The sequence below is a fragment of the Molothrus aeneus genome, chromosome 18, assembly GCF_037042795.1.
Source record: "Molothrus aeneus isolate 106 chromosome 18, BPBGC_Maene_1.0, whole genome shotgun sequence".
NCBI lineage: Eukaryota > Metazoa > Chordata > Aves > Passeriformes > Icteridae > Molothrus > Molothrus aeneus.
The window spans coordinates 10,242,723-10,266,244 of NC_089663.1; the positions used below are offsets into that span (position 1 = coordinate 10,242,723).

The 23,522-nt window shown below is 48.1% G+C and overlaps 3 protein-coding genes across 3 annotated transcripts; 1 reads left to right on the forward strand and 2 right to left on the reverse strand.

Moving 5' to 3' along the window:
- ISCU (iron-sulfur cluster assembly enzyme) lies at window positions 1–2,151 on the reverse strand. The gene is made up of 5 exons (XM_066562046.1): window positions 2,023–2,151; window positions 1,838–1,951; window positions 1,514–1,624; window positions 825–903; window positions 1–413 (listed from the first exon to the last, which is right to left on the reverse strand). Exons 1-5 carry the CDS (start codon window positions 2,104–2,106, stop codon window positions 307–309), a joined length of 495 nt encoding a protein of 164 aa, XP_066418143.1. The 5' UTR covers window positions 2,107–2,151; the 3' UTR covers window positions 1–306.
- A 496-nt stretch (window positions 2,152–2,647) lies between these two features.
- SART3 (spliceosome associated factor 3, U4/U6 recycling protein) lies at window positions 2,648–17,840 on the forward strand. Its single transcript, XM_066562306.1, has 19 exons — window positions 2,648–2,841; window positions 3,312–3,438; window positions 4,090–4,194; window positions 5,153–5,337; window positions 6,342–6,447; window positions 7,153–7,277; window positions 7,693–7,848; window positions 8,628–8,766; window positions 9,119–9,226; window positions 9,622–9,699; window positions 9,903–9,961; window positions 10,403–10,512; window positions 10,725–10,837; window positions 11,332–11,408; window positions 11,791–11,956; window positions 13,068–13,510; window positions 14,163–14,315; window positions 15,388–15,572; window positions 16,432–17,840. Exons 1-19 carry the CDS (start codon window positions 2,674–2,676, stop codon window positions 16,610–16,612), a joined length of 2,784 nt encoding a protein of 927 aa, XP_066418403.1. The 5' UTR covers window positions 2,648–2,673; the 3' UTR covers window positions 16,613–17,840.
- Window positions 17,841–17,987: 147 nt separating this feature from the next.
- Window positions 17,988–23,411, reverse strand: FICD (FIC domain protein adenylyltransferase). The gene is made up of 4 exons (XM_066562088.1): window positions 23,378–23,411; window positions 22,507–22,836; window positions 20,813–21,260; window positions 17,988–19,981 (listed from the first exon to the last, which is right to left on the reverse strand). The coding sequence occupies exons 2-4, from the start codon at window positions 22,784–22,786 to the stop codon at window positions 19,369–19,371; spliced, it is 1,341 nt and encodes a 446-aa protein (XP_066418185.1). The 5' UTR covers window positions 22,787–22,836; window positions 23,378–23,411; the 3' UTR covers window positions 17,988–19,368.
- Window positions 23,412–23,522: the final 111 nt, after the last annotated feature.

Here is a 23,522-nt window from a genome sequence, read left to right on the forward strand (position 1 = left end):
TTCCCACTAAATTCCATAAGATATTAGGCAAAACTAGACATCTTCCCAAAATAAAAATGAAAAGTGCAGCCCTTGCAGTACCGGACAGCGGGGTTTGGTCTCCGGAGCGGAGTCTTCCCGCGGCATTCCCGAGGGGACAGCAGCCCCTTCCAGGTGAGCACTAGGGGGTGCCTGGACACCACAGGGACACGTTGTGCGTAACTTGTGCGTATCTTACAGCTTGAGTAGTGCACAGGGTCCTACAACAGCTCGGGAATTGCACTGCAGAGTGAGGAGGGAGTGAGGAGGGGAAGCTGCGCAGGCAGTTCAGGCATTCTTGGCTTTTTTGTCGGTGTTTTTGTCGGATTCTCTGTTTGGATCCTGCTTCAGTTTGTAGTCGGCCAAGGCGGCCTTGATGGCGTCTTCAGCCAGCACTGCAAAGCAAAAAAAAAAAAAAAAGGATTTTAAGGACAATTCAAGGGCTTTCAGGGCAAAAGATGAAGTAAAAACAAAAGCAGGCAGCAGGGAGCAAACAAGACCAGCAGCGTAGACTGGTACTAGGAGTAGAATCTGAATGGAATTCCTAAAATATTGAATTCCTACAATGCTGATTTCATGTAATGTAACTTCAGATAATAACAGAATTCAGAATCTGATTGTTTATTATCAGTCTGCTGAGCTACAGGCTCCAAAATATTGAAGTGCTCTGAAAATTCTTGAATTAAGCCTGAAATCTGAACATGTTTTCTCTTAAGGACAATGTTGTACAGAAATTGTTTGGAAAACAGCATCCAGAAGCATCTGTGCTGTTTCCAGAGTATCTGAGATGCAGGGTTTTTACTTACTGGAGCAGTGCAGTTTGACAGGGGGAAGGCAGAGTTCCTTGGCAATATCTGTGTTCTTGATTTTCAGCGCTTCATCAACCTGAAACACAGGCAGAGGTGGTCAAGGGCCCTGCTGTTTGTGTTTGCTAAGGTTTAATGCTGCAGAGCCAGCAGAATCCACGGGGGAGATCCTCTCAGCTGCCCAGGGCAGTGAGGGATGTGGGAATTTAGGAATGTCTGACAGACACATCAGTGTCACACACTGTCCCCACTTGGCCTATTTCAAGTCTGTTCATCTTCTATCACAACACTGAGGTGCATTTGCTGCTGGCAGAAATGATCTAAAAGTTCTCTATAATTAAAATTTCTGCCATCAGCCTAGTTTTGCTCATTGCATAAGACACAAAGAAATTTCCTGCTGGAATTGTTCCATGTGGATGTGACACTTGGGGACATGGTGAGTGGTGGAGCTGCCAGTGCTAGGGGAACAGTCAGACTAGATGATCTTAGAGGGCTTTTCCAACCTTAATGATTCTCTGACGGTTGGTGAAAAAGACAATTATTGCCCTATAAGTGAAACCCTGACAGTGCTGGCAGTCACTCCTATAGCACAGAGCAGTGCAGGGACTCCCTGGAGAGCATTTCACCGTGATCCCAACAGAGAACACAGGCACATGGGAAGCCCTGCAGCCTTCCCGGAGCTCCCTCACCGTTTTCCCTTTGACCCACTCCGTGGCCAGCGAGCTGGAGGCGATGGCCGAGCCACAGCCGAACGTTTTGAAGCGAGCGTCCACAATCTTGCCGTTCTCGTCCACTTCCACCTGCGGGAGCATTTTGGGGACACTTCAGTGCCCGGTTCAGCTCAGCCAGGTCCCCCCCAGCCGGGCCCGCGGGGAGCGGGACTGGCCCTGCCCCAGGCACAGGACACGGGCAGGGCGGGCATGAGGGAAGCCCATGAGGGAACACGGGCAGCTTTAACCCTGGCAACAGCCCCATGTGACCCCACCCAGGTGCCAACGGGTCCCCAAGGTCACCTGCAGCTTCATGACGTCGCCGCAGGCCGGAGCGCCCACCAGGCCGGTGCCCACGTTCTTGGAATTGCGGTCGAGGGAGCCGACGTTGCGCGGGTTCTCGTAGTGATCCACCACCTGCCAAGACACGGCGTCAGCGAGGGACCCCGCGCTCCCCCGTCCCTCCCCGCGTCACGCTCGCCCCTCACCTTCTTGTGGTAGCCCAGCACGGCCGGGGCCGGCCCGGCCCGGGGCCGCAGCAGCGCCGCCCCCGCGGCCCTCAGCGCCGCCATCTTGACTGAGGGGAGGGCGGTGTCTGCCTGCCTTTTATAACCTCGGGTTTGGCCACGCCCCCAGCACGCCCAGACCACGCCCCTTCGTCTCCGGAGCTCGCGTCTCAGCCCGGTCATTCGTTGGCCTCGCAGACCGCGCGAGCGCTGGGGGCCGCGCTGCGGCTGAAACGATCAGTAAATAAATAAACGATGGGAACGGCCTTTCGGTCGCGCCAGGGTTTCCATCGCGATACACGGCGCGCGGGCGGCACGCGGCGCCACACTCAACATGGCGGTCGAACGGCGCCGCGCACGCCACGGACCCTCTCGGAGGCCCCCTGATGGCCACACAGCGGGGTGCCCGCGGCGCTGCCTGCGCCACGGACCAGAAGACAAAGGGTCGCGCCGCGGCCTCACTCGGCGCAGCGTGGCCCCGGTGCGCGGGCGAGCGCGGGGCGGGGCGGGCTGAGGATCCCGGTTCTTCCCGCCCGGTTCGGCCGGCGGTGGGGCGGAGCAGCGGGGCGGGCGGCGCGGGGGCAGCCGCGGCGGCCGGCGGAGCGCGGCAGGCGGCGAGCGGAGCTGCATAAGATGGCGGCGGCGGGAGCTGAGGCGGCGGCCGAGGAGGAGAAGCTGCTGCCGGAGGGAGACCCCGAGTCGGGCGGGGACTCCGACGATGAAGGCGACTCGGATTCGTCTGGGGACGGCGAGGATGAGGAGAAGGAGAACGAGGCGGAGATCCAGCGGCTGGAGGAGCAGGTGGGCCCGGCGGGGCAGCGGGTGTGGCGGGAACGGGGATAATCCGTGTCTGCCCCGGCAGTTCGGTGCTGGCACCGTCAGGGTGTGAATTTCCCTGCTCCTTGTGAGTTTCCTCCAGCTCGGGATATTCATTGATTTTATGCCGTGAGTGTTTGGTGTCTGAGATGGAAATTGATCAGCTTGGGATTGTTTTGAGAGGAGGGAAGCCCTCGTAAGCAGTTGGCGTTCATTGAGAAATCTGAGCCGCTGCCCGCGGGTTTTTATTGCTTTTAAAAAAATTAAAGCATAATTCTGTGGTGGGACCCGAGGGAGCGGCCGGGGCTGTGTCAGATTTTTTATTAAATCTGAGAAAACTCTGCGTTGTCTGGTTCTGTGATCACACCACGAGAATTGTATGATTTGTTTTCTGACTTCTTCGCGTCCATCACTCAACACGGCTTTTAAAATGGATTTATTTTTATTTTTTTAAGCTCTCCATCAATGCTTTTGATTACAACTGTCACTTGGATCTGATCAAGCTGCTCCGGCAGGAGGGAGAGCTGGTGAAGCTCCGCAGAGCTCGGCAGAAGATGAGCGAGCTCTTCCCCCTCACTGAAGGTACGGAGCATCCTCTCCTCTCCACAGGTGCAGGATGTTTCAGCAGTGAAATAAAATATTTAGGCCAATTTTCAACAGCCTCAATCAGGGAATGTGATCCAGACCTCAGCAAAGTCCTGCTAAAAATTTCATAGGCGGGCAGCAAAGAAAATTCCCTCTTGGTGGAAATTGTGGGTGCTTGAAGTGGGGATTTCTATTTTTGCTTATAACTCAGAGGTGATGGAAATATTGCAGAGGCTGTGGGATTTTATTTTTGGGAAGGGATGGGGAGGCCCTGGCACAGGGTGCCCAGAGGAGCTGTGGCTGCCCCTGGATCCCTGGAAATGTCCAAGGCCAGTCTGGACTGGGCTTGGATCAGCCTGGGATAGTGGAAGGTGTCCCTGCCTATGGCAGGAGGTGGAATGGGATGATTTTCAAGGTCCTGAGAAATTCCAACTTCTCCCTTTAATAAAAAGGTGCTCGTTTAGCACCAATTTAAGAGGTCTCTGTCCCACTTTTATTTGAAATTAATTAGGAAATGTGGAGGTTAAAATTCCTCCCTTTGCTTTGCTCCCCCTCCTTTGTTTTAAGTTTGGTGTAAAAACTCACCAAGTGGACATAAGTTATTATTTCTGAATATTAGTGATGTGTTGTAATTTTTTTTCCTTTTAGAAATTTGGCTGGACTGGTTGAAGGATGAGATAAAAATGGCTTCAGAGATTTCGGAGAGAGAGAAGGTTTATGAGCTGTTTGAAAGAGCTGTCAAAGATTACATCTGTAAGTCACCCAAGAACATTCTAAAATGGCTTTTGTTGCATCCAGATTTGGCTTTGTAGGGAAATCTTTTGCTTCTGTTATAGTGAAGAAGTTGGGGGGAAATTTCAAATTAATTTCCAAAGTCTGAATGTGAAGTGATGCTAGGAAAGGCTGTGGTGTCTGGTCTCTCCATTCCTCAGGAGATGCTGCAGCTGTAGCTTAAAATTTTGGAGATAAATCCCTGAGTTCTTTGGGGACTGGGGTAAAGAGCTGGAAAAACAAAGCCTGAGGAAGTGCAGGGAATATGGAGATAAATCCCCCTCAAAAGCTGTATACAAAATGTCACATCAGTGACATGGTGTTGGTGATCCCTCAGGGAGAAGGAATGGAGGTGAAGAAGTGAGGAATTATCCTCTGGATCTGCTGGATTGTATTTGGGGTTTGGAGGCACCTCTGGAACCCAGGGCAGTCCCAACCTGGGGGTCCCTGAATGGAATTTGGTGTTGGTGGGGATGGTGCCAGGCAGCCAGTGCTGTTCTCCCACCTCCCCTTCACCTGCAGGATTCAGGAGATGCTGAACAGGGAAGTTCAGGAGTTTGAAAGAGGAGGAGCAGCTGCTTTAATCTGAATTATTCCAGAGTGTGACAGCTCTGTGGTCCCAGCTCAGGAATCAGGAATCTGCTGTTCAGGCATCTTGGTGTGGTTTGTGTGGCAGAGGTGACAGGCAGGGCCAGTCCCTGTCAGCAAAACCACAGGAGTGACACCATTCAGAAGGAAACTGGGACTACTGCTGCTGCTGAATCGACAGCATAAATACAATTCCCAAATATTTTTTTTACTTTTTAGGATAAAAAAGAACATTGCTACTTGCTTTTCTATTTATACGCAGCACGTGAGGCATTTGGGGGAAGCAGAGCTACATTTCCTCGTTATTATTTTTGAAAAAATCAAATCACCTGGTTCTCCTGACCTCGTTTAGGTCCTGAAATCTGGCTGGAATATGCCCAGTATTCCATTGGGGGCATTGGGCAGGAGGGAGGCATCGAGAGGGTCCGGTCCATCTTCGAGCGGGCTCTGACGGCTGTGGGGCTGCACGTGACCAAGGGCACGGCCCTGTGGGAAGCCTACAGGGAATTTGAGAATGCCATCCTGGAAACAGCACAGGTGAGCCCATTCCCCTTTGCTCCCATCCGCAAAAAAAGCTGTGGTGCAGCTCCTGGAGTCACCTGGAGCTGTCTCCTCCCTGTCATGTCCCACTTGTTCCTTCCCAGCTGTAAAAACCAGCCTTGTTCTCCAGGAAAACCATTCTGTGGATTTGGCTGATAAAGTAATGGATTTGTGTTTCTGTAAAATCCTAAAATCATCTCGAATCCAGGAGCAAAGTTTGGCTCTGCTGCTGACTGAGGTGCCAAGAACAGCTTTAAATTGAAATGTTCCATTATTAAACAGTGTTCTGTGGCTGTTTCTGCACAGAGTCAACCAAGTTTTAATTCCTAGACTGTTCAGCTTTTGACTCATTCATTATTCCACAATTTGTGGATGAGGGTATTTTATCCACAGACTTTTGGCTGAGAGTACTTTATCCCTGGAAAGTACAGTTTGATATCTGTAAAAGTCACCTTTCCAAGATGGCCAGAATGGAAATATTTCCTTATTTTTTATAATTTGCTACATAAGAGATGGAAGTTTAAAGATGTCCCTGCTCATGGTGGCAGTGGGAACTATTTGGTCTTAAAAGGTCCTTTTCGACCCCAAACAAAGGAGTAACAGGAGGATGTTCTTTCATTCCCAAACACAATTAAAGCTGGAAGTTTTAGATCCTCTCCCCACACCCCAGGGATTTACTGAAACCCTCTTTGGCAGCACAGTGGGGTTGTGAAATGGCACAGTCACCTGCTGCTTCCGTGTTCTCAGGTGATCATTTCCCTGTGCTTGTGTCAGCTTTCACCCAGGAATGCTTTTCCCATTCATCCACCTTCCAAGGGCAGCAATTCCCAAGTTTTATCTTTCCTGACAATGACTGAGATGCAGCTTGGCCCTGTGTGCCCTTCAAGGATCACGTATTCACTCGGATCTCAGTTCCCTCAGCTCATAAACAATTCCCTCTCATGCCCATCAGCTGGGGCTGGAGGATGGATTGAATTTCCCTGTTTTTTTTTTGCTTGCAGCCAGCTCCTGGCAGCATTCCATCCCCGGAGCAGCAGCAGGTGCTGTGCAGCCAGCTCGAGAAGATCCACACGCTCTTCCGGCGCCAGCTGGGGATCCCACTGCTGGGTAAGGGCTGCACTGCTGGGACAGGAGCCTGGAGCAGCTGGGGGATGCTCCAGGCATCAGGATTCTCCTGGCACAGCCTCACCAAGTGCGGCTGGAGGTCTTGTGCTCCCTTGGATGAGGCACAGATCCCTCCGGGTCAGGAATGTTCTGAGTTGTTGGGACTTGGCTCACCGGGTTGGGAGTTTGAGGATGTTCAAAGTGCAAGCAAGGAGTACAAAATGTGACTGAAAAATGAGGGGTTCAGCTGTGATTGCTGCATAAAACTCCCTCGGTAGGGAGTATCTGGCAGCTGGATTGTTGGAATTCTGCCTTCTCTAGTTCCTGCTTTAAACTCCTTGAGTCCCTTTTCTTGCTCATGGCAGAAAGCTAAGCACAGTTCTTTTGACTTCATTTCCATCTGGAAAGAATTTGGGTTCTCTTTTCTCTAAAGCCTTGGGGAAAATTTTGCCATTTTGGTTTTCTAATTCCAGTTGAGCAGCTTTAATACAACTTGCCCTCTGAGTTTGTTGTAGGACACTGTGTGAGATGAAATGTCATATCCTTTAAGAATGCAGCAGTGTGACAGTAAGGACCAAAAGAGAAGAAAAATTTAAATATTTGTTCCAAATAAATGATAAATATCATTTATATAAAAATAGGAATTTGTCTTAAAATCTGAATTTTCTTTCATAAATGCATTATTGATGGGATTTCATGTTTTAATAGACATGGAGGCTTCATATGCTGAATATGAGGAGTGGTCAGAAGAGCCCATTCCAGAAACCACAATAAAGAACTACAAAAAAGCTCTACAGCAGCTGGAGAAGTGTAAACCCTACGAGGAGGCACTGGTAATGCTGGCACTTACACCTTCCTTCAAAACTAAGAGGGAATTGCTTTGGGGGATTTTTTTTTTTTTTCCAAATCTAGTATTTTTCTAGTCCCCAGCTGGGGGACTTGGTCAGCAATGGGAATACTGACAATTATATACTGGGAATACTGGAAATTATGGGGTGCATTGAGTGTGCCAGACCACTCTGAGGTGCACATGAGGACTCTGTGTGTGTTTTTGGGTTAAAGGGAATAAACCCAGGATCTGGTTGATTTCAGGCTCATTCAGAGGTGTATGAAAATCAACAGCTGCTGATACAGAGACAAATCTCTTATGTGAAATCTTGCACAAGAGCTGCTCTGAGGAACAGCTGAACTGTTGGAGTCTTGCTTTGTTGAAGAGTTTGATGTTGTGTCTCCCTGGTTGTTTTCCAGCTGGGTGCTGAAACCCCAAAGCTGGCAGAATACCAAGCTTACATTGATTTTGAAATGAAAGCAGGTGATCCAGCTCGGATTCAGTTGATCTATGAGAGAGCTTTGGCTGAGAACTGCCTTGTCCCAGACCTCTGGGCACGCTACAACCAGTATTTGGTAAGGAAATAAACCCAGAAATGTTTGCAGATTTGTTTTCCTGCCTTTACTTTTGTTTCTTTTTAATCTCAGTTGCTGATAAACAGGCATGAACTTTTACCTCAGTCTTGTCCTTTAATCTGTAAATCTTCCAGAAAACAGATTTTCACCTCACCTTTGGTTTCCTCCTGTTTTCAGGGATGTGTTTATTCGTCTTGTGAGCATTTCTCACTTTTCTCTGCCCTAGCTGTGTTTTCTCTGCAGAATAACAGGGTGTGGGCACTGAAGCAAACCCAGATGTTCAGCCCCTGTTTCCAGGGGGGTTTCTTAGTGCAGTTTGAGCTCCAGAGGCAGGACAGAAGGTGGCTGGATTAAGGGATCAGGGTTGACTCCCTGCAGGAGCTTATCCAGGCTCAGTTTTTCCATCATCTCTTTCTCTTCCCAGCTGGACACAGCAGGTTGCAGGTGGAACAACACCTGCACAAATAGGCTGGGTGTGCTCCTTTGTATCCTTGACATTCTACGAACAGTTGGGAATTCAGTCAATGCCTTTATTGTATTTATTTATTTGGCAGAAAACACCTCACTGTTCCTGGTAGTTCTTTCATGAGCATATTCTTCCTCATGGGAAGGTGTTCACTGGGTTTTTAGGAACACAGAATTTAAAATACCCATCTGAGCTTTTTAAATATAAAATGAAAACGCTGGGGTTTAGGTGTTGGCTCTTGATAAGCTGAGGTTTGTCTCAGGTGGTCTCTGTGGCTGACAGGAACTTCACTTTTCTTGTGTGATTCTTTCAGGACAGGCAGCTGAAGGTGAAGGAATTGGTTTTATCCGCTCACGACCGCGCTGTCAGGAACTGCCCCTGGACTGTTGGGCTGTGGATTCGGTACCTGCTGGCCATGGAGAGGCACAGGGTTGAGCACAGCATCATTTCAGGTGAGGAAAGAACCAGCAAATTGCAGTTCAGAGCTGCTCTCTGCCCCCAAACAGCCTGGGACAGAAATTGGGACTTGCAGGATCTGTTCTCAGCCTGCAGGTCCTGCGAGGGCAAAGCTGCTTTGGTTGAGCAGCTGCACCCTGAGCAAACAATGAACGGCTTGGAATGAAGATCCCTCAATTCAGCTGCCTTTAAATTCACTTCCCAAACCAATTTATTGTGTAGGATTTCTTTTCCTGTCTTCCTAGAAACCAGTGGTGTTTGTGTAGGTATTTCTTTGTGCTATCACTGCAGCTTGCTAATTTTGACTGTATATGGGAAGTAACTGTTTTTTCCCCATTTTTCTTTCAGAAATGTTTGAAAAAGCTCTGAATGCAGGTTTTATTCAAGCAACAGATTATGTAGAGATCTGGCAGGCCTACCTGGATTACCTGAGGAGAAGGGTGGATTTTACACAAGGTCTGTGTGATAAATACAGAATAAATATCTATACTATTTTCTTTGTACTTCTTGGATATTGCTTTTTTTAAAGAAAATTAACAGCATTTTCATCTTTCACAAAAATTATTTTCTGGCCAGTTAATGTCTATAAAAAAAGAGGAATTTGTTTGGTTTGCTATTGCAAAAATGCCCTGTCTTATATTTTTGATAATTTTAAAAATTATTCACGTAGTGAGTTTTACTCATTATAAAATCATAAATTTAAGCAAAAATAACAACGAGAAATAATAAATTTAATCTCCCCCTGCTACCCAATGAAATCATTGTGGGGTGTTAAGGAGATGGTTTTATTGGGTGGGAAATGAAAACTAAATTATTATTTTAAGGCTGTTCTTTCTTTTTTTTTCCTGCAGACTCCAGTAAGGAGCTGGAGGAGCTGCGCTCTGCGTTCGCACGAGCTGTGGAGTACTTGAAGCAAGAAGTAGAAGAAAGTAAGTGAAATAATCTCAACTGTTGTTTTCTCCTCTTCAGAATCATTTTTATAAGATCCGTTCTCCACACAATATTTGTCTTCAAGAATCTTGAACATTTCAGAAAGCTGCAGATAAAGATTTCATCTCTGTGTGGGACCTGTTTAATAAACACTTATTTCTGAGAGCCAAGTGCAGCAAACAACCCTTGTTTTTCTTCCTAGGGTTCAGTGAAAGTGGAGATCCATCCTGCACCATCATGCAGAACTGGGCAAGAGTTGAGGTGATGTTTCTCTCTGCTGTATTTAAATTGCTGAACCCGATAAAATGGATTTAAAATAAAATATTTTAACATTCCAACCGTGGAATGCATTCCTTTCCCAATCCATTTCCCCTCTTCCTAAACACAAGCCAAGTTCTCAGTCTGAGACGTTATTAGGTATATTAATCAAAAATAAAAGGAAGAAATTCAGAAACATCTCTCTAATTTATTTTATAATCACCAAAATCAAATGGATGTGGGAGCCAGAACCAAGACTAATGGGAGAGGTGGGCAGGGAAGGATTATTCAGTAGTAGGATTGTGTCAGGTGTTTATTTTGACCACTGTAAGGGTCAGATGTGTCTTGCTGGGTCTGTCTGCAGCATCTGTGGGGTGTTTTTGGTTTGAAATTAATGATGTTGAACAAATAATCCTGAAGGATATTTTGGATGCTCCGTTGCAGGCCCGCTTGTGTAACAACATGCAGAAAGCCAGGGAGCTCTGGGACAACATCATGACTAAAGGAAATGCCAAATATGCCAACATGTGGCTGGAATATTACAACCTGGAAAGGTAATAATTCATTTTTTAGTTTTCTCATCTGTGGGAGAAAACAGTTTAGAACAAATGTGTTTGGCTTGGGTTTACAAAACACCTTCGAGCTTCTTGGGGTGGCTCCGCTGTGGCTCCCAGGAGTGTCACAGCAGCTGGGGAAGGAGGGGGAATGTTTGCATGGCTGGAACTGTGTGTGGTTTGTCCCCTCAGTGCCCTGTCCCCTCCTGCAGGGCCCATGGGGACACCCAGCACTGCAGGAAGGCCCTGCACCGGGCAGTGCAGTGCACCAGTGACTACCCCGAGCACGTCTGCGAGGTGCTGCTCACCCTGGAGAGGATAGAAGGTACCTGGGCACTGCCAGGGGGTGACTCAGTCACAGAAGGTCACTGAGGGGCAGGCAGGGGGTAATTAATTAACAGAAGGTAACTCAGTGACTGGCAGAAGGTGATTAATTACTGCATCTCTTAGCCTGGTTAGGCAGAGGTGGCACGCAGGCTTTTGATCCTGTGTTTTGTGCTCCACTGAAGTCTCACTTTTCACTGCTGTCAAATCCACAGACAGCTCTTTTCTTCCTTGCTTTTCTGAAATCACTGGATTTTTCCATGCCTTTTTGGAGTCTTGCATTATTAATGAGAGGTTTTTGCTCTGCTTGGCTCTTGGTTTTTTTTTTTTTACCTTGCAGGCTAGTTGTTATAATTAGAATTTTCATGTGGAATGTTAAATATGAACAGCAAGTGCCATGAACTCAGTGACTCTTATTTTTCCAGAATTGTATCTTTGAATTATGAGGAAGCTAAATAAAAGGCTTTTAAAATTTATTTTAATTTTATCCTTTAGGAACGCTGGAAGACTGGGATGCAGCTGTTCAGAAAACTGAGAACAGATTGGCTCGAGTGAATGAACAAAGAGCAAAGGTCAGAACTTTCTGCGAGCTACCAAAGCATTTTATACCCCTAAATTAAGTCCATGCTTCTCTGAATGTCACATTTGTAATGTGGCTTCCCCCCAGATAAGCCTGACATGCCTTCAAGCCCTAGAACTATTGATTTCTACTTTAAAACAATGATTAACAACCTCTTGCTGCTTTTTATCTTTCTCCTTTTGCCACTTGGATGGCCACAAGAGTGATGTGCCGTCCAGGAAAGCTGTGAGAGCACAGAATTGGGATGGGCTTTAAATGATGTCCCCGTTAGTGCTGGGGTTAGGAGAAAACCCTCTGGGCTCAGTGCTCTGGAAAATGCTCTGCAATCTGCAGCCAGCGGGAGAAAAAAAAGAAATAAATCTTCTGTGTTTTAGGCTGCTGAGAAAGAAGCTGCTCTGGCAAAGCAGGAGGAGGAGAGAGCTGAGCAGAGAAAGCAAGCAAGGGCAGAGAAGAAAGCTTCCAAAAAAGCCAAAAAAACCAGGACTGGGGACAAGCGCAAAGCAGACGAGGATGATGAGGGTGAATGGGGACAAGAAGAAGGTAAAAATAAAATTAAATTGAAACTTAGGGCTCTGGCAACAGGGTTATTGGTTGTCTTGTGGTAGAGGGAGCTGAGGAATTGCCAGCATTGGTGTCTTTCCAGGGCTGCTTTCTCCTGGGAAGTGTTCAGTGTGGGAGTGAAATGCAAACAAGGCTAAATGGTTTTATACCAAGAGAAAAACAGGTTTATAGGAGCTTCCAGAGTTTTCTTGGGGTTTCTTATTTTGGATATTGTGATTTTTGGTTTTTTCCTCCTTAATTTTCCTTTAAAGTAATTTTTCTGACTCATCCTATGATACTGAGCCATGTGTCTAAATTGGGTTGTTCAGAATTGTAGCAGCTTCTTGGAGGTGGGAACAGAAGACTTTAATAGGTTGCTTCCCCTGGGATTTTTGTGAGCTTTTAGATTTCTTTTTTTTTTTTTTTTTTAAATAAAGAACCATTAGACAAAGAAAAGAACATGAATCAGCGACTGTCAGTTATGACTGGCTGAAAAAAGGAACAAATATTCCAGTTGCTTTCATCTAAAGCTGTCTTGGTGGAATAATCTGTTGTTATTTGTTCTTTAAAACCTGAGGGAGGTTTTTTTGTGGTGTCTTTAAGACCTGTCATTGTATTTGTGCTTCCATGTGCCATTTCCAAGCTCCACAGTGGGAATGGAGGGCAGAGGAGTTTCAATGAGGAAGGGAATGGGGGAGTGGGGGGGAAAAGGAGGATAGAGTGAGGTGTTCCTGTAGTTAAATTTTGTAACAATGGTTTCTCAGATCTCAGAGAGAGGCCGAGTAGGAATTTATGATAGAATTTGTTTTGTTTTTAGGGTTGTGTTTTGCTTTGGGGGGTTTGGCAGTTGCGTCTAACCCGTCTCCTTATTATGGGGTGTTAGGGTTGCTTGTAGTGGCTGTTGCAGGGTGTGGTCGATTGGTGAGTTTGGGGGTTTCTTTTGTGTCTTTGGTGCTTGTTATGGTTTATTTAGGGGGGATGTTGGTAGTGTTTGTTTATTCAGTGTCGTTGGCGGCGGATCCTTATCCTGAGGCTTGGGCTGCTTGGGGGCTTCTTGGTTACGGTCTTGGGATTTTCTAACAAGGGATTTTCTAACAATTCCATCAATCAGAGCTGCCCAGCAAGAGGCAGAGGGGAGAGGGTGATGGAGTGCTCCCTGAAGAGGACATGGAAGTGGAGACGGGGCTCTTTGGCAGGAGCGAGCAGCCCGATGGCCCCGCAGCCCCGAAGGAAAAGGCGTCCACCAGCCGCAAGGACATCCCCAAAGTGTTCCACGACAGCAGCAAGGATAAAGTCACCGTGTTTGTCAGCAACCTCTCCTACACCATGGCAGAGCCTGAAGCCAAGCTGAGGGAGCTCTTTGGGAGCTGTGGGGAGGTCGTGGAGGTCCGAGCAGTGTTCAACAACAAGGGCACCTTTCGGGGCTACTGCTACGTGCAGTTCAGGGAGGAGGAGGCTGCTCGGCAGGCCCTGGCCTTGGATCGCACGGCCGTGGAGGGCAGGCCCATGTTTGTGTCTCCTTGTGTTGACAAGAACAAGAATCCCGACTTTAAGGTAAAAGTTTTGGTGGTTCCTGTTGGACATTGGATGTGGGGAAGGGAGTTGGTGGAATCCGTTGTGTCCAATCAATTCGTGTTGTGCCTTTTTAAAATTTTTTTGGGACTTTTTGCATCTTGTTACTCTGCCAGACATCAGGATTGACATAATTTTTTTACTCAAGATTTGCAGAAATCTGCTGATCTGAGCAGTTTAGTGGTGGGACCTACCCAGGTTCAGCCTCTGAAGAGCTTTCTTGGTCAGCATTTGTTACCCAATCCCCTGGCTGGGGATGTCCTGTACCAGAACTCGGTTGTGTAATCGGGAGATTTCTGCATTCTGGAGTTTCTGCACAGAAAAATTCAATGTTTCCATAGTGATAGCTGAGTAAGAAGGCTATATTATAAACACATTATTATAGGAATTGGGCTCTGATCCTTCTGGATGCCTCCCAGCTCAGGATATTCTATGATTCTCAGTGTCTTTCCTCATTGGGAAGGGGTTTAGTAGCATTTAGTTGCAAGTCTTTGGTGTTTATATGCAAATATCTTCCAAAGCACTACTCATGGCTTTGAGGCAGTTTTGGATGCCACAAACAGGAATTACTTTTGGGGTGTGGAATTGAAATCCTTGGCATTTCTGTGAACCAACATTCTTTTTGTTCCTCCAGGTGTTCAGGTACAGCACTACCCTGGAGAAACATAAACTCTTTATATCTGGTTTGCCATTTTCCTGCACTAAGGAGGAGCTGGAGGAGGTGTGTAAAGCCCATGGGAATGTGAAGGACATTCGACTGGTCACCAACAGAGCTGGAAAACCCAAGGTAGGCATCCATAACACACTCCTGGATTTAAGGAATCCTTCAAAAAGAAGCTTGTCATGGAGTCTGGAGACAAAATTTGGGTTTGTTAAGTTGCCAGTGTGGTGGTGTATTAATACTTGTGGAAGAGCTTGGATTTATACAGCCCAGTGTACCTTTGTGCAGAAAACCAAAAGGAATTTTTCCAGAATGCTTCTTAAATTGCATAAGAAAAATGGGATGGAGGGGGAATTGTTTACAGCATTTTCAGTATTGTAAAAACAGGCAAGTCTGTAAAAGATTGGTTTTTAAATAACTGGCTAAATGGGGTTTACCTGGTGCAGCCAATTCCCATCCTCCTTTCCTCAATTTCCTGACGCTTTTGTTCCTAACATCTACTGCAGGAAAGGATTTGCCAGTGAGAAATGATCCCACTCTCTGGAAGGGCTCATTATTTCCATCCCTGAATAAATGACTCCTTGTTAAATAAGGGATTCTGAACCAGCTGCTGCTCTGCCAAAACTCTATCTGACACCTGAGCTGTGTCTGTGTGGTGGGTCCTGTCCACAGGGACATCGTGGGAATGGTGGACATGGATTTAAATTGAATTTTCTTACCCTCAGGTGAAGTTCCTGTTGTGTGCGCACCTTGTAATGAGTGCTCTTGGGAACCCCAGCTCTTGTTCTGAGCCTAGTTTGAGCTGGGATTGTGTATAAACCACAAATACATGTATTTTGGGAAAGTTATGTAAAACCTGATGCCTCTCCTGTGAAACTGGATAATCCAAAAAATGCAGCTTAAGGCTTTGAATGTCGTTTAAAAGAGTAACAGCAGGCAGAGGTGATGCCCTTCTCTCTGTGAGCCTGCCATGGTACTTCATTATATTTATTTTATAGCATTTTTAGAGTGGTTCTTCCCTTTTTAATACACTTTTTCTATACATGAGAGCATCAGGAGTGAGAGACAAGAAATACAGGTTGTAAGGAGAATGGTGATTGCAGTGAGCCATGTTGAGTTTCCCTCATTTACAAATTCCTCATCAGCTTTTACAGAAGCACTGAAACCCCAATGTTGGTTCTTTCTTTTCTCAATTTAGGGCCTGGCTTATGTGGAATATGAGAACGAAGCCCAGGCCTCTCAGGCTGTGCTGAAGATGGATGGGCTGACAGTGAAGGACCACGTCATCAAGGTGATGATCAGCAACCCCCCTGTCCGGAAGCTTCCGGAGCGGCCCGACCCCAGCAAGGCCTCCCTGGTACCACCACGGCAGATCTATGGAGCGTGAGTGAGGGACGGGTGCCTAAAACTGCTTGGAAGGGAAATACTTTTGTTTCTTTATATGCTGAAGTTGAGGAATCTTAGCTGGAATATGGGGGTTTAGGAAAAGGAGGAGAGGGGTTTTTTATATGGGCAAGGGGGAAGGGCTTCCCGCTGCCAGAGGGCAGGGTTAGATGGGATATTGGGAAGGAATCCCTGTGAGGGTGGGGAGGCCCTGGCACAGCATGCCCAGAGAAGCTGTGGCTGCCCCTGGATCCCTGGAAGTGTCCAAGGCTGGGTTGGATTGGACTGGAGCAGCTTGGATAGTGGAAGGTGCCCCTGTCCATGGCAGGGATGGGACTGGGTGATCTTCAAGGCTTCTTCCAACCCAAATCAATGCAGGATCCTGTGAATCTGAAAGAACATTTAAAAGGTACTGCACCATAAAAAAAAAAAAAAGGGTTGTTGGATTGATGAGGAAAAGCAAATCTTTTCTCTATACATCTCTGTAGCAGTGAGAGGATGAGGCACTGGCCATCCCCTTGGATCTGATGTTGGCACTGATCCCTAATAACCTCCACATCCTCTCCCTCTGGAGAAGTAGCCATTGTTCCCAGTGAGCATTAAAGCTGCTCCTTCATCTTTTTAGTGTTCCTGGATGGGATGAGCCCCTGTGGATAAACAGAGCTTCGGCCCTGGGGACTGTGGGGCAGCTGTTGTCTGCCAGAACTCAGGGGTGCTTCAAAGACACCCATGGAAAGCTTTATCCCTGAAACAAATGACAGGAATGATGTTAAAATGTGCATTCCTCATAGCAAACAAGTCCTTGTTGTTCCCTCAGGCTAAAAGAGTGTTTTTTAATGGGAATTTTTTTCCCTTCTAGGCGAGGGAAGGGAAGGACCCAGCTCTCCATGATGCCCCGGGCACTGCAGCGTCAGAGCAACCCCGTGGCCAAGGCTGAGAATGGGATGGTCCAGAACTCACCAGCAGCGTCCTCTGAGGCCCCTGCAGAGCCTAAAAAGATGTCCAATGCTGATTTTGCCAAGATGCTCCTGAAAAAGTGAGCAAGGAGTGTGTACTCAGCGGGTCTGGTCCAATGTGAAATGCCTTTCTGGAAGCCATGTTGTGTCCTTAAGCTTTGCAAGGAGAGAACGCCCGTCCCAATCCCGTGTAAATACTGGACTGCTGCATTCCTCGGGATCAGTGGAGGATGGCACAAATCCAGGTGGTGGTTTTTTGATTTCTTTTTGGTTTTTTTCTTTCCTCTAAGAGCAAAGAGTTACGCTTTTGTTCTGTTGAAACGGCGTTAATGTGATCCCTCATATTGAGGGTAATGAGGGGGGAAATATTTCCTGCACAGCTCGGATGCCACATGGAGTTTTTTGGAGTACTTTCCAACAATTTTCTCTTTCATTAACGAATGAGATGCCATGGGAGGACCTCAGCAAGCTCCACTGGTCAGCTCAGATTGGGATTGCAGACATTCTCTCTGCCAACAGCCCCATTCTTCACCCAAACCCACGCACGCAGGGACTGTCATCTCCTTCCATGCAGAATCCAACAGCAGATGCTCCAACTTCACCACAATGGCCTCTTTTAGTATTGGGAGAGTTTCTATACATATGTGTGTATATGTAGATACACAGATATACATATATATGTATCCAGTTCCTGTTCTGTTCCAGTTGACCTGTTTTTTATATGGTGTATTTGTAAAGGACATTGAGATGATTCTTTTTAAGTGTCAGGAGCTGATCCTTAGGTGGTAATTTTTGTTTCCCATGAAGCTGGACGTGCTGTTGCTGAGGACCAGGTTTTTTGGTTTGTTTTTTTTTTTGGTTGTTTTACCTAGCTAGCTCATGTCTTTTTGCAGGTGGTTTCTGTATGGTTTTGTACAACTGTGAAGTGCAAGCTGACGTTTCTCGGTTTATTAAACTCAAGTTCTCAAAGGTTTTCTATAAATACTGTTGCTTTTGTTTAAGTGTGGGTGTTGGAACTGCATTTCTCTGGCAGTTGGGTGATAGTGATGTACCTCACCTCTCAGGTGTGCTCAGTGTCCCTCAGGCCTTGAAGCAGCTCATTCCATCTGCTCTGAATATCCTGAAATCACTTCAGTCATCACCTCAGACTTTCCAACAGTGGTGTGACCCTGGCTAGAAACATCCCTGCTTGTCAAAATACCCTGGAAGTCACCCCCCAGAGGGGTGGGTGTGAGGGGGGACCCCAGTGCTGAGTTCACTTGGACCACACGAACACTGCTGCAAATAAACACTATTTTCTGTGCTGATTTCACTTGGCTTTGCTTTGCAATGATGACTCTGCTCGTGTTGTCACGTGGCTGAGGGAACCAGGATCTCTCCCATGGCTTCTCCTCCTCCACAACCACTTAGTTCACTGCAGCCAAGTGTGCTCTGACAACAGCCTCTTCCAAACAAAGACTTTCATATTAAAATAGTTTATTAATCTGTTACTAAAATAACATTTTTCCCCCCCCACAGAGCTCTAAAGTGCATTATTTATAGTCAGGTTGCACTACAAAAATAACATGCTTTGTAAGGACAGGACACCTTGCCTCCTGTATTGTCTGCTTTCCCTGGCATCAGTGCTCAGAGAACTCCCAGTCTCATCCTGGTTTCTGCTTCTCTAAAACAGGTTCTAAGCTCTCTGTCAGGTAAGAGAGAGTTAAAAGGGGAGAAAACTAAGCCTAGGGCAACCTGGCAGCTTTTGTCAAGGGGTTAAATGCTCTAAACTGGGATTTTAAATGGAAGTTTTGTGAGCTTGGAGGTGGTGGTGTCAGTGATGCTGTTACAGACCTGGCAGGTTTGGGGTAGGGAGATCTGTGGGTACTTTTACCTTAAAAACCAAGGAAAAAGGGATTCTTTGAACTGCTCAGCAGCTCCAGGCACTGCACTGCCCCTGCAGCACACAGAGGCTTTGAGTGATTCTTGACACATTTATCAGAGTAATGACACGACCAGCGATTAATTATGGAAGTTCCCTTACCTAGACTTGAGAAATGGAAGTTTTTGGCAAACTTCCTGTACACATTCTTCCCAAATTGGCACAACTGGTGTCTCCTGGCTCTGCCTGATGACCTTTTCTGCCCACAGTTCTGCAGACAAGCTCCTTCCAACCCCTCCACTGAAATGTCTAAGGACAGTTGTGCTTTCCCAGGGCTCCTCTTGGCTGAGATTTTCTGAGTCCTCCCTCAAGTAAGTCAGAGCTTTTCTCCTCTTGTTCCACGCCTATCACCTGTAATCCCAAACCAAACACTTCCCACTTGTACAAAACTCACCCCAGGAAAGGCAGCTGAAAGTAAACATGCAAAGTGCCACAGAAAAACAGAAACGGGAGGGGAGAGATGCCTTTGGGCTGGAGTTCAGCCTCCTTTGTGGTCAGTACCTGTGTGAGTGACACCAAAGTGTCTGGTGGACACAGCTGGGAGCGGGCTGTTCCTTCAGGGATGTGTTTTGGAGCTACAGGGAAGAGGCCACACAGAACCAACTCAGTTTAGGCTTTGCTGAGGTCAGACCGGAGAGTTGACTGCCTGGGTGAAGGGTTGTGATTGAAGCAGCTCCTCAAAGCTTAGTTCTAAGGGGAAATTCAGTTCATCTTTTTGAGCCCTCTGACATCTCTCCCCACCTCCTTCCAGTGCACGGCCACCATCCCCAGCTCCATTTGGCATCACGTATATAAATAAATAATATTAATTTAATCAAATTTAAATAAACAAAAAAGTGACGCCTCCCATCCAGTCACCTCCCAGCAGGAACAGCTTGGAGTTCCACTCTCCCACAGCTGCTGAATTTGCCCAAACCCCTCAAGTCTTGACGGGGATGGTTTGTTTGCAGCCAGCCTCGGGCAGGCCCACGGAGTACTCGGTGGTGGCGATGAGCAGCATGTCCAGCGTGGTCTCGGCGCACTTGGCGATGAAGCGGATGAAGGGCCGCACGTCGCCCTCGTTGGCCACCTCCAGCACGTGGTAATACTCAGCCCTCTGCTCCTTGCGGATGGTGATGGGCGGGTAGCCCGCCTGCATCAGGATCAGGTTCATCAGCAGCCGCGAGGTGCGGCCGTTGCCGTCCACGAAGGGGTGGATGTAAACCAGCTTGTAGTGCGCCAGCGCCGCGAACTCCACGGGGTGCAGGCTGCTGGCGTCCTCCGAGTTCATCCACTGCACGAACTCCTCCATCTGCTTCTCCACGTCCTGCGGGTGCGGCGGGATGTGGTGGCCCACGAAGACCTGCGTGGCTCGGAAGCGCCCGGCCTCCACAGGGTCGGCATAGCCCAGCACGCGCCGGTGGATGTCCAGGATGTCCCTGCTGGTGACGGAGCCGATGCGCGACACCAGCGTGGTGTTGACGAACTTGAGGGCAGCGTGCATGCCCAGCACCTCGTTCTGCTCTGCCAGGCTCTTCCCGGGAACGGCGTACCTGTGGCACACATGGGTTTTATGAAAAATCTTTTGGGTAAGATTTTTTTTTTTCTCCTGAGAAGCTGAGAGGCTGTGGGAATTCGCAGGCAGCCCCGACATGGGAAGAGACGAGAATCTTGACTCCATGTTTCAGAAGGCTGATTTATTATTTTATTTTATTATATTATTATAATACTATAATATTTATTTATATTATTGTATTACTTTATTATATTATTAATTTTATTATTTGTTTCTATTAGTTCATTATATTATTATATAATTTATATTATTTTTAAATTTTATTTTATTATTTGTTTATATTATTTTATATTATTTATTTTATTATTTATTTATATTATTTTATTATATTTTCATTATATTATATTATTTATTTTATTATTTATATATATATAAAATATATTAAAACTATACTAAAAGAATAGAAGAAAGGATTTCATCAAAAGGCTTAGCAAGGAAAAGGAAGGAATGGAATGATAACAAAAGCTCGTGACTCTCAGAGAGTCCGGGACAGCTGGACTGTGATTGGCCATTAATTAAAAACAACCACACGAGACCAATCACAGATGCACCTGTTGCATTCCACAGCAGCAGATAATTATTTTCTTTTCCTCTGAGGCTTCTCAGGAGAAAAATCCTGGCAAAGGGATTTTTCAGAAAATATCATGGCCACAAGAGACCTCAGAAACGAAATGTAAACAATGATTATCTGTTTAAATACATCATTTTCATATAATATAATATCACAAAATAACAAATCAGCCTCCTGGAACATGGAGTCAAGATTCTCTTCCCTCGTCCTGGGACCCCTGCGAACACCCCCCCGTACCTGGTCTCGATGATGTGCCGGATCTCAGACAGCGTCAGCGTGTTCCCCTCGATGGCCACCGTGTGGTAGATGTGGTGGTAGTAGGATTCCTCCATCACCCGGCGCAGGGCAGAATTCCCCTTGGGAATGGCCATCACCTTCTTGACCTTGCTGTCGATGATGCTGAAGTACCTCTGGTCGATCTCCTCCACCAAGGGCAGCGTCCGGCCGCGGTTGCTCAGAGCCTTCTCGTTGTGGGGGGAGATGGTCAGAGCTTTGGAGTACAGGTAGTCAGCCTGCAGGATGTCCTTCTCCTCCTCTGAAAAGATCCCAAACTCGTTCAGGGCATCCACGTAATCCGGGTCCATTTTGAGGGCGTACAGGAAGAGTTTGTGGGCCTTCTCCCGCTTCCCTTGGCGCTTCATCTCCAGGGCTTGATTCAGAGCTGCTCTGGCTTCCAGCTTCACCTCTGGAATGAAGTAGTAACAGAAAAAGAGTGGTGAGTTTTACTGGAAACCTCTGGAAATCTGGATTCCACCATCCTCCCTTCCCACTCAGGATATTCTATGACTGTTCACTGATATAAAAATTGAACAAGAACTGGAACAGAATTTGTGTTCCAGAGGTTTATGCCACGTTTCCAGGCTGAGCATGAGGCAGCAGAGCCATTCCTGGCAGCAAGTGTGGGGAGGGCAGGACCTGTGGGCAGCAGGCTCAAGGTGGCCACAGGTGGCCACCAAACTGCTTCATGTGGGAGGAAACAGTGTTTTAACAGTGTTCCCTTGGCTTTCTTTTAAGTGAAATTATAATGTTAACATTATTATCTGGGCTGCCAACAGCACTTCTGGTTTTCCACTGAACTATCCGACGTTTTCCCAGCAGTAAGAGCTTTAATGCAAACAAAGATACAGTGCTGGAATTGTAATAATTCCTTTAAGTGTTTTCCAAATTAATGTCCTGGCTGATACTGGCCATGGCTACAGCCTGCCATTGCCTGAAAGGCTGTTCTGTGCCAGGATTTTGGGATTAACGCTGTGTAGCCCAGATTTCTGTGCATTAAACCACCTCTCTGTGTTCCAGTCGCCTCCACTGAAGTTCCTAGTACTGAAAACACGAGGAAAAACTCTGGAGAGACGGACAATGCCAGCACAGGGTCCTGGAATGCAGTCAAGGAGCTGGTGAGGGCCTGCCTGACCACGGGGGCATTTACAGCCAGTGTTAATTGCAGTTAATTGCAGTTTGTTACCATCAGAGTACGCTGTCACTCCCATCAGGGGTACAGGACATGGTCAGGAAGGGGGTGAAGATCTCAGGGGTGGAAGGGCCCTCTGGAAATCACTCCAAGGCAGGGTCACCTGGAGCAGGAAGGTGTCCAGGTGGGTTTGGAATGTCTCCATGATGGAGGGAGATTCCAGCACTCCGTGGGCAGCTGTCCCTCGTGGAAAGAGGGACAGCTCCCATTGCTCCTCATGTTGAGGTGGAACTTGTGTTTTAATTTATTGCTCCTTGTCACCACTGAACAGAGCCTGGCACCATCCTCTGGAGATGTTTGTGTGGATTGCTGAGATTCCCCCCTCCAGACTGACCAGGCCCTGCAGTCTCCCCTAATCACAAAGATGCTCCAGACCCCAAATCACCCCTGTGACCTCTGCTGGACCCTCTCCAGCACCTCCTTAGCCCGAGGAGCTCAGCCATGCCCACCCAGCACCTCTCACCTGGGGATGCTTTTCCCTTCAGCACCAGCAGCTCCAGCCCCCGGGAGGTGACGCTCAGCTCGGTGCTCTGTCCCGTGAGCCTGCTGATTCCCGAGGAGGAGCCCAGCCTGTTCCTCAGCAAGGACAGGCCCTTGAGCACAGCCTGGCACTGGTTGTCCAGCGGCAGCAGCAGCATCACCAGGGAGCTCAGCAGCAGCACCAGCACAGCCGCCCAGCGCACACGGAGCCACAGGGACACCCACTGGAGCTCGGGATCGGTCGCCATCGCCACGAGATTCATCCTGAGTCCAGCACCGACACCTGGGGCATCTCCCCTGCCACTGCTCCCACCTGGGAATGCACAGCTTTAGCCACAGCCCTGTGCCGGGTAAGAGTGGGTCTGGGTGATGCGCTCTGTGTCTGGGTGATGTGCTGTAGGTCAGGGTGATGTGCTCGGGATCTGGGTGATGTAGTCGGGGTCTGGGTGATGTGCTCGGGGTTTGTCACAGCTGTCCCTGCCGTCCCCTTCCCTGCCACCCCCCAGCCCCGTATGGGATCCGCTCTCGCATCCACTCCCACGGATGCCCGGGAGCAGCGTGGGCACGGGGCTCTGCCAGTCGGTTCCGCGGGCATCACGGAGCTTCCCGTCCCTTCCCCACCCTCCTCTAGGTTTGTGCCCCCCGCCATGCCAAGGGTTCCTGGAACCCCTCCCCATGCTCCGCTTCTCCTGCAGCCACCGCTCCTTCCTCGAGCCCGAACCGGCCGGAATCCCCCCCAGCACCCCGGCTCCTCTCTGCCCGGTGCACCCCAGGCTTTCCCCCTGCTCCCCTCTGCCCAAGACCCTCCGGTGCTGTCCCGGCCCCCTGCCCGGTGACCCCCGATCCCCACTCACCTTTGCCGCCTCCCGGAGCCGCCCGCTGCCGGCTCCTGCAACCCCGCCCCCAGCCCCGCCCCCGCGCGCTCCCATTGGCTGAGCCGCCCCCCGGTTCCTCTCCCATTGGCTGCCGCAGCGGACGCGTCTCTCGCGCTCCTCCCCT

What these genes read in the sequence shown, in the direction of transcription:
- ISCU (XM_066562046.1), bottom strand. Translation starts at nt 2,106, where the DNA reads ATGGCGGCGCTGAGGGCCGCGGGGGCGGCGCTGCTGCGGCCCCGGGCC. An exon ending in AGTGGGTCAAAGGGAAAACG is followed by an intron (nt 904 to 1,513) that starts GTGAGGGAGCTC and finishes CCTGTGTTTCAG; the next exon opens with GTTGATGAAGCGCTGAAAAT. An exon ending in TGTCAAACTGCACTGCTCCA is followed by an intron (nt 414 to 824) that starts GTAAGTAAAAAC and finishes TTTGCTTTGCAG; the next exon opens with TGCTGGCTGAAGACGCCATC.
- SART3 (XM_066562306.1), top strand. Translation starts at nt 2,674, where the DNA reads ATGGCGGCGGCGGGAGCTGAGGCGGCGGCCGAGGAGGAGAAGCTGCTG. An exon ending in AACCCTACGAGGAGGCACTG is followed by an intron (nt 7,278 to 7,692) that starts GTAATGCTGGCA and finishes GTTGTTTTCCAG; the next exon opens with CTGGGTGCTGAAACCCCAAA. An exon ending in ACAGAGCTGGAAAACCCAAG is followed by an intron (nt 14,316 to 15,387) that starts GTAGGCATCCAT and finishes TTCTCAATTTAG; the next exon opens with GGCCTGGCTTATGTGGAATA.
- FICD (XM_066562088.1), bottom strand. Translation starts at nt 22,786, where the DNA reads ATGAATCTCGTGGCGATGGCGACCGATCCCGAGCTCCAGTGGGTGTCC. An exon ending in GAAGGGAAAAGCATCCCCAG is followed by an intron (nt 21,261 to 22,506) that starts GTGAGAGGTGCT and finishes ACTTCATTCCAG; the next exon opens with AGGTGAAGCTGGAAGCCAGA. An exon ending in CGGCACATCATCGAGACCAG is followed by an intron (nt 19,982 to 20,812) that starts GTACGGGGGGGT and finishes TGTGTGCCACAG; the next exon opens with GTACGCCGTTCCCGGGAAGA.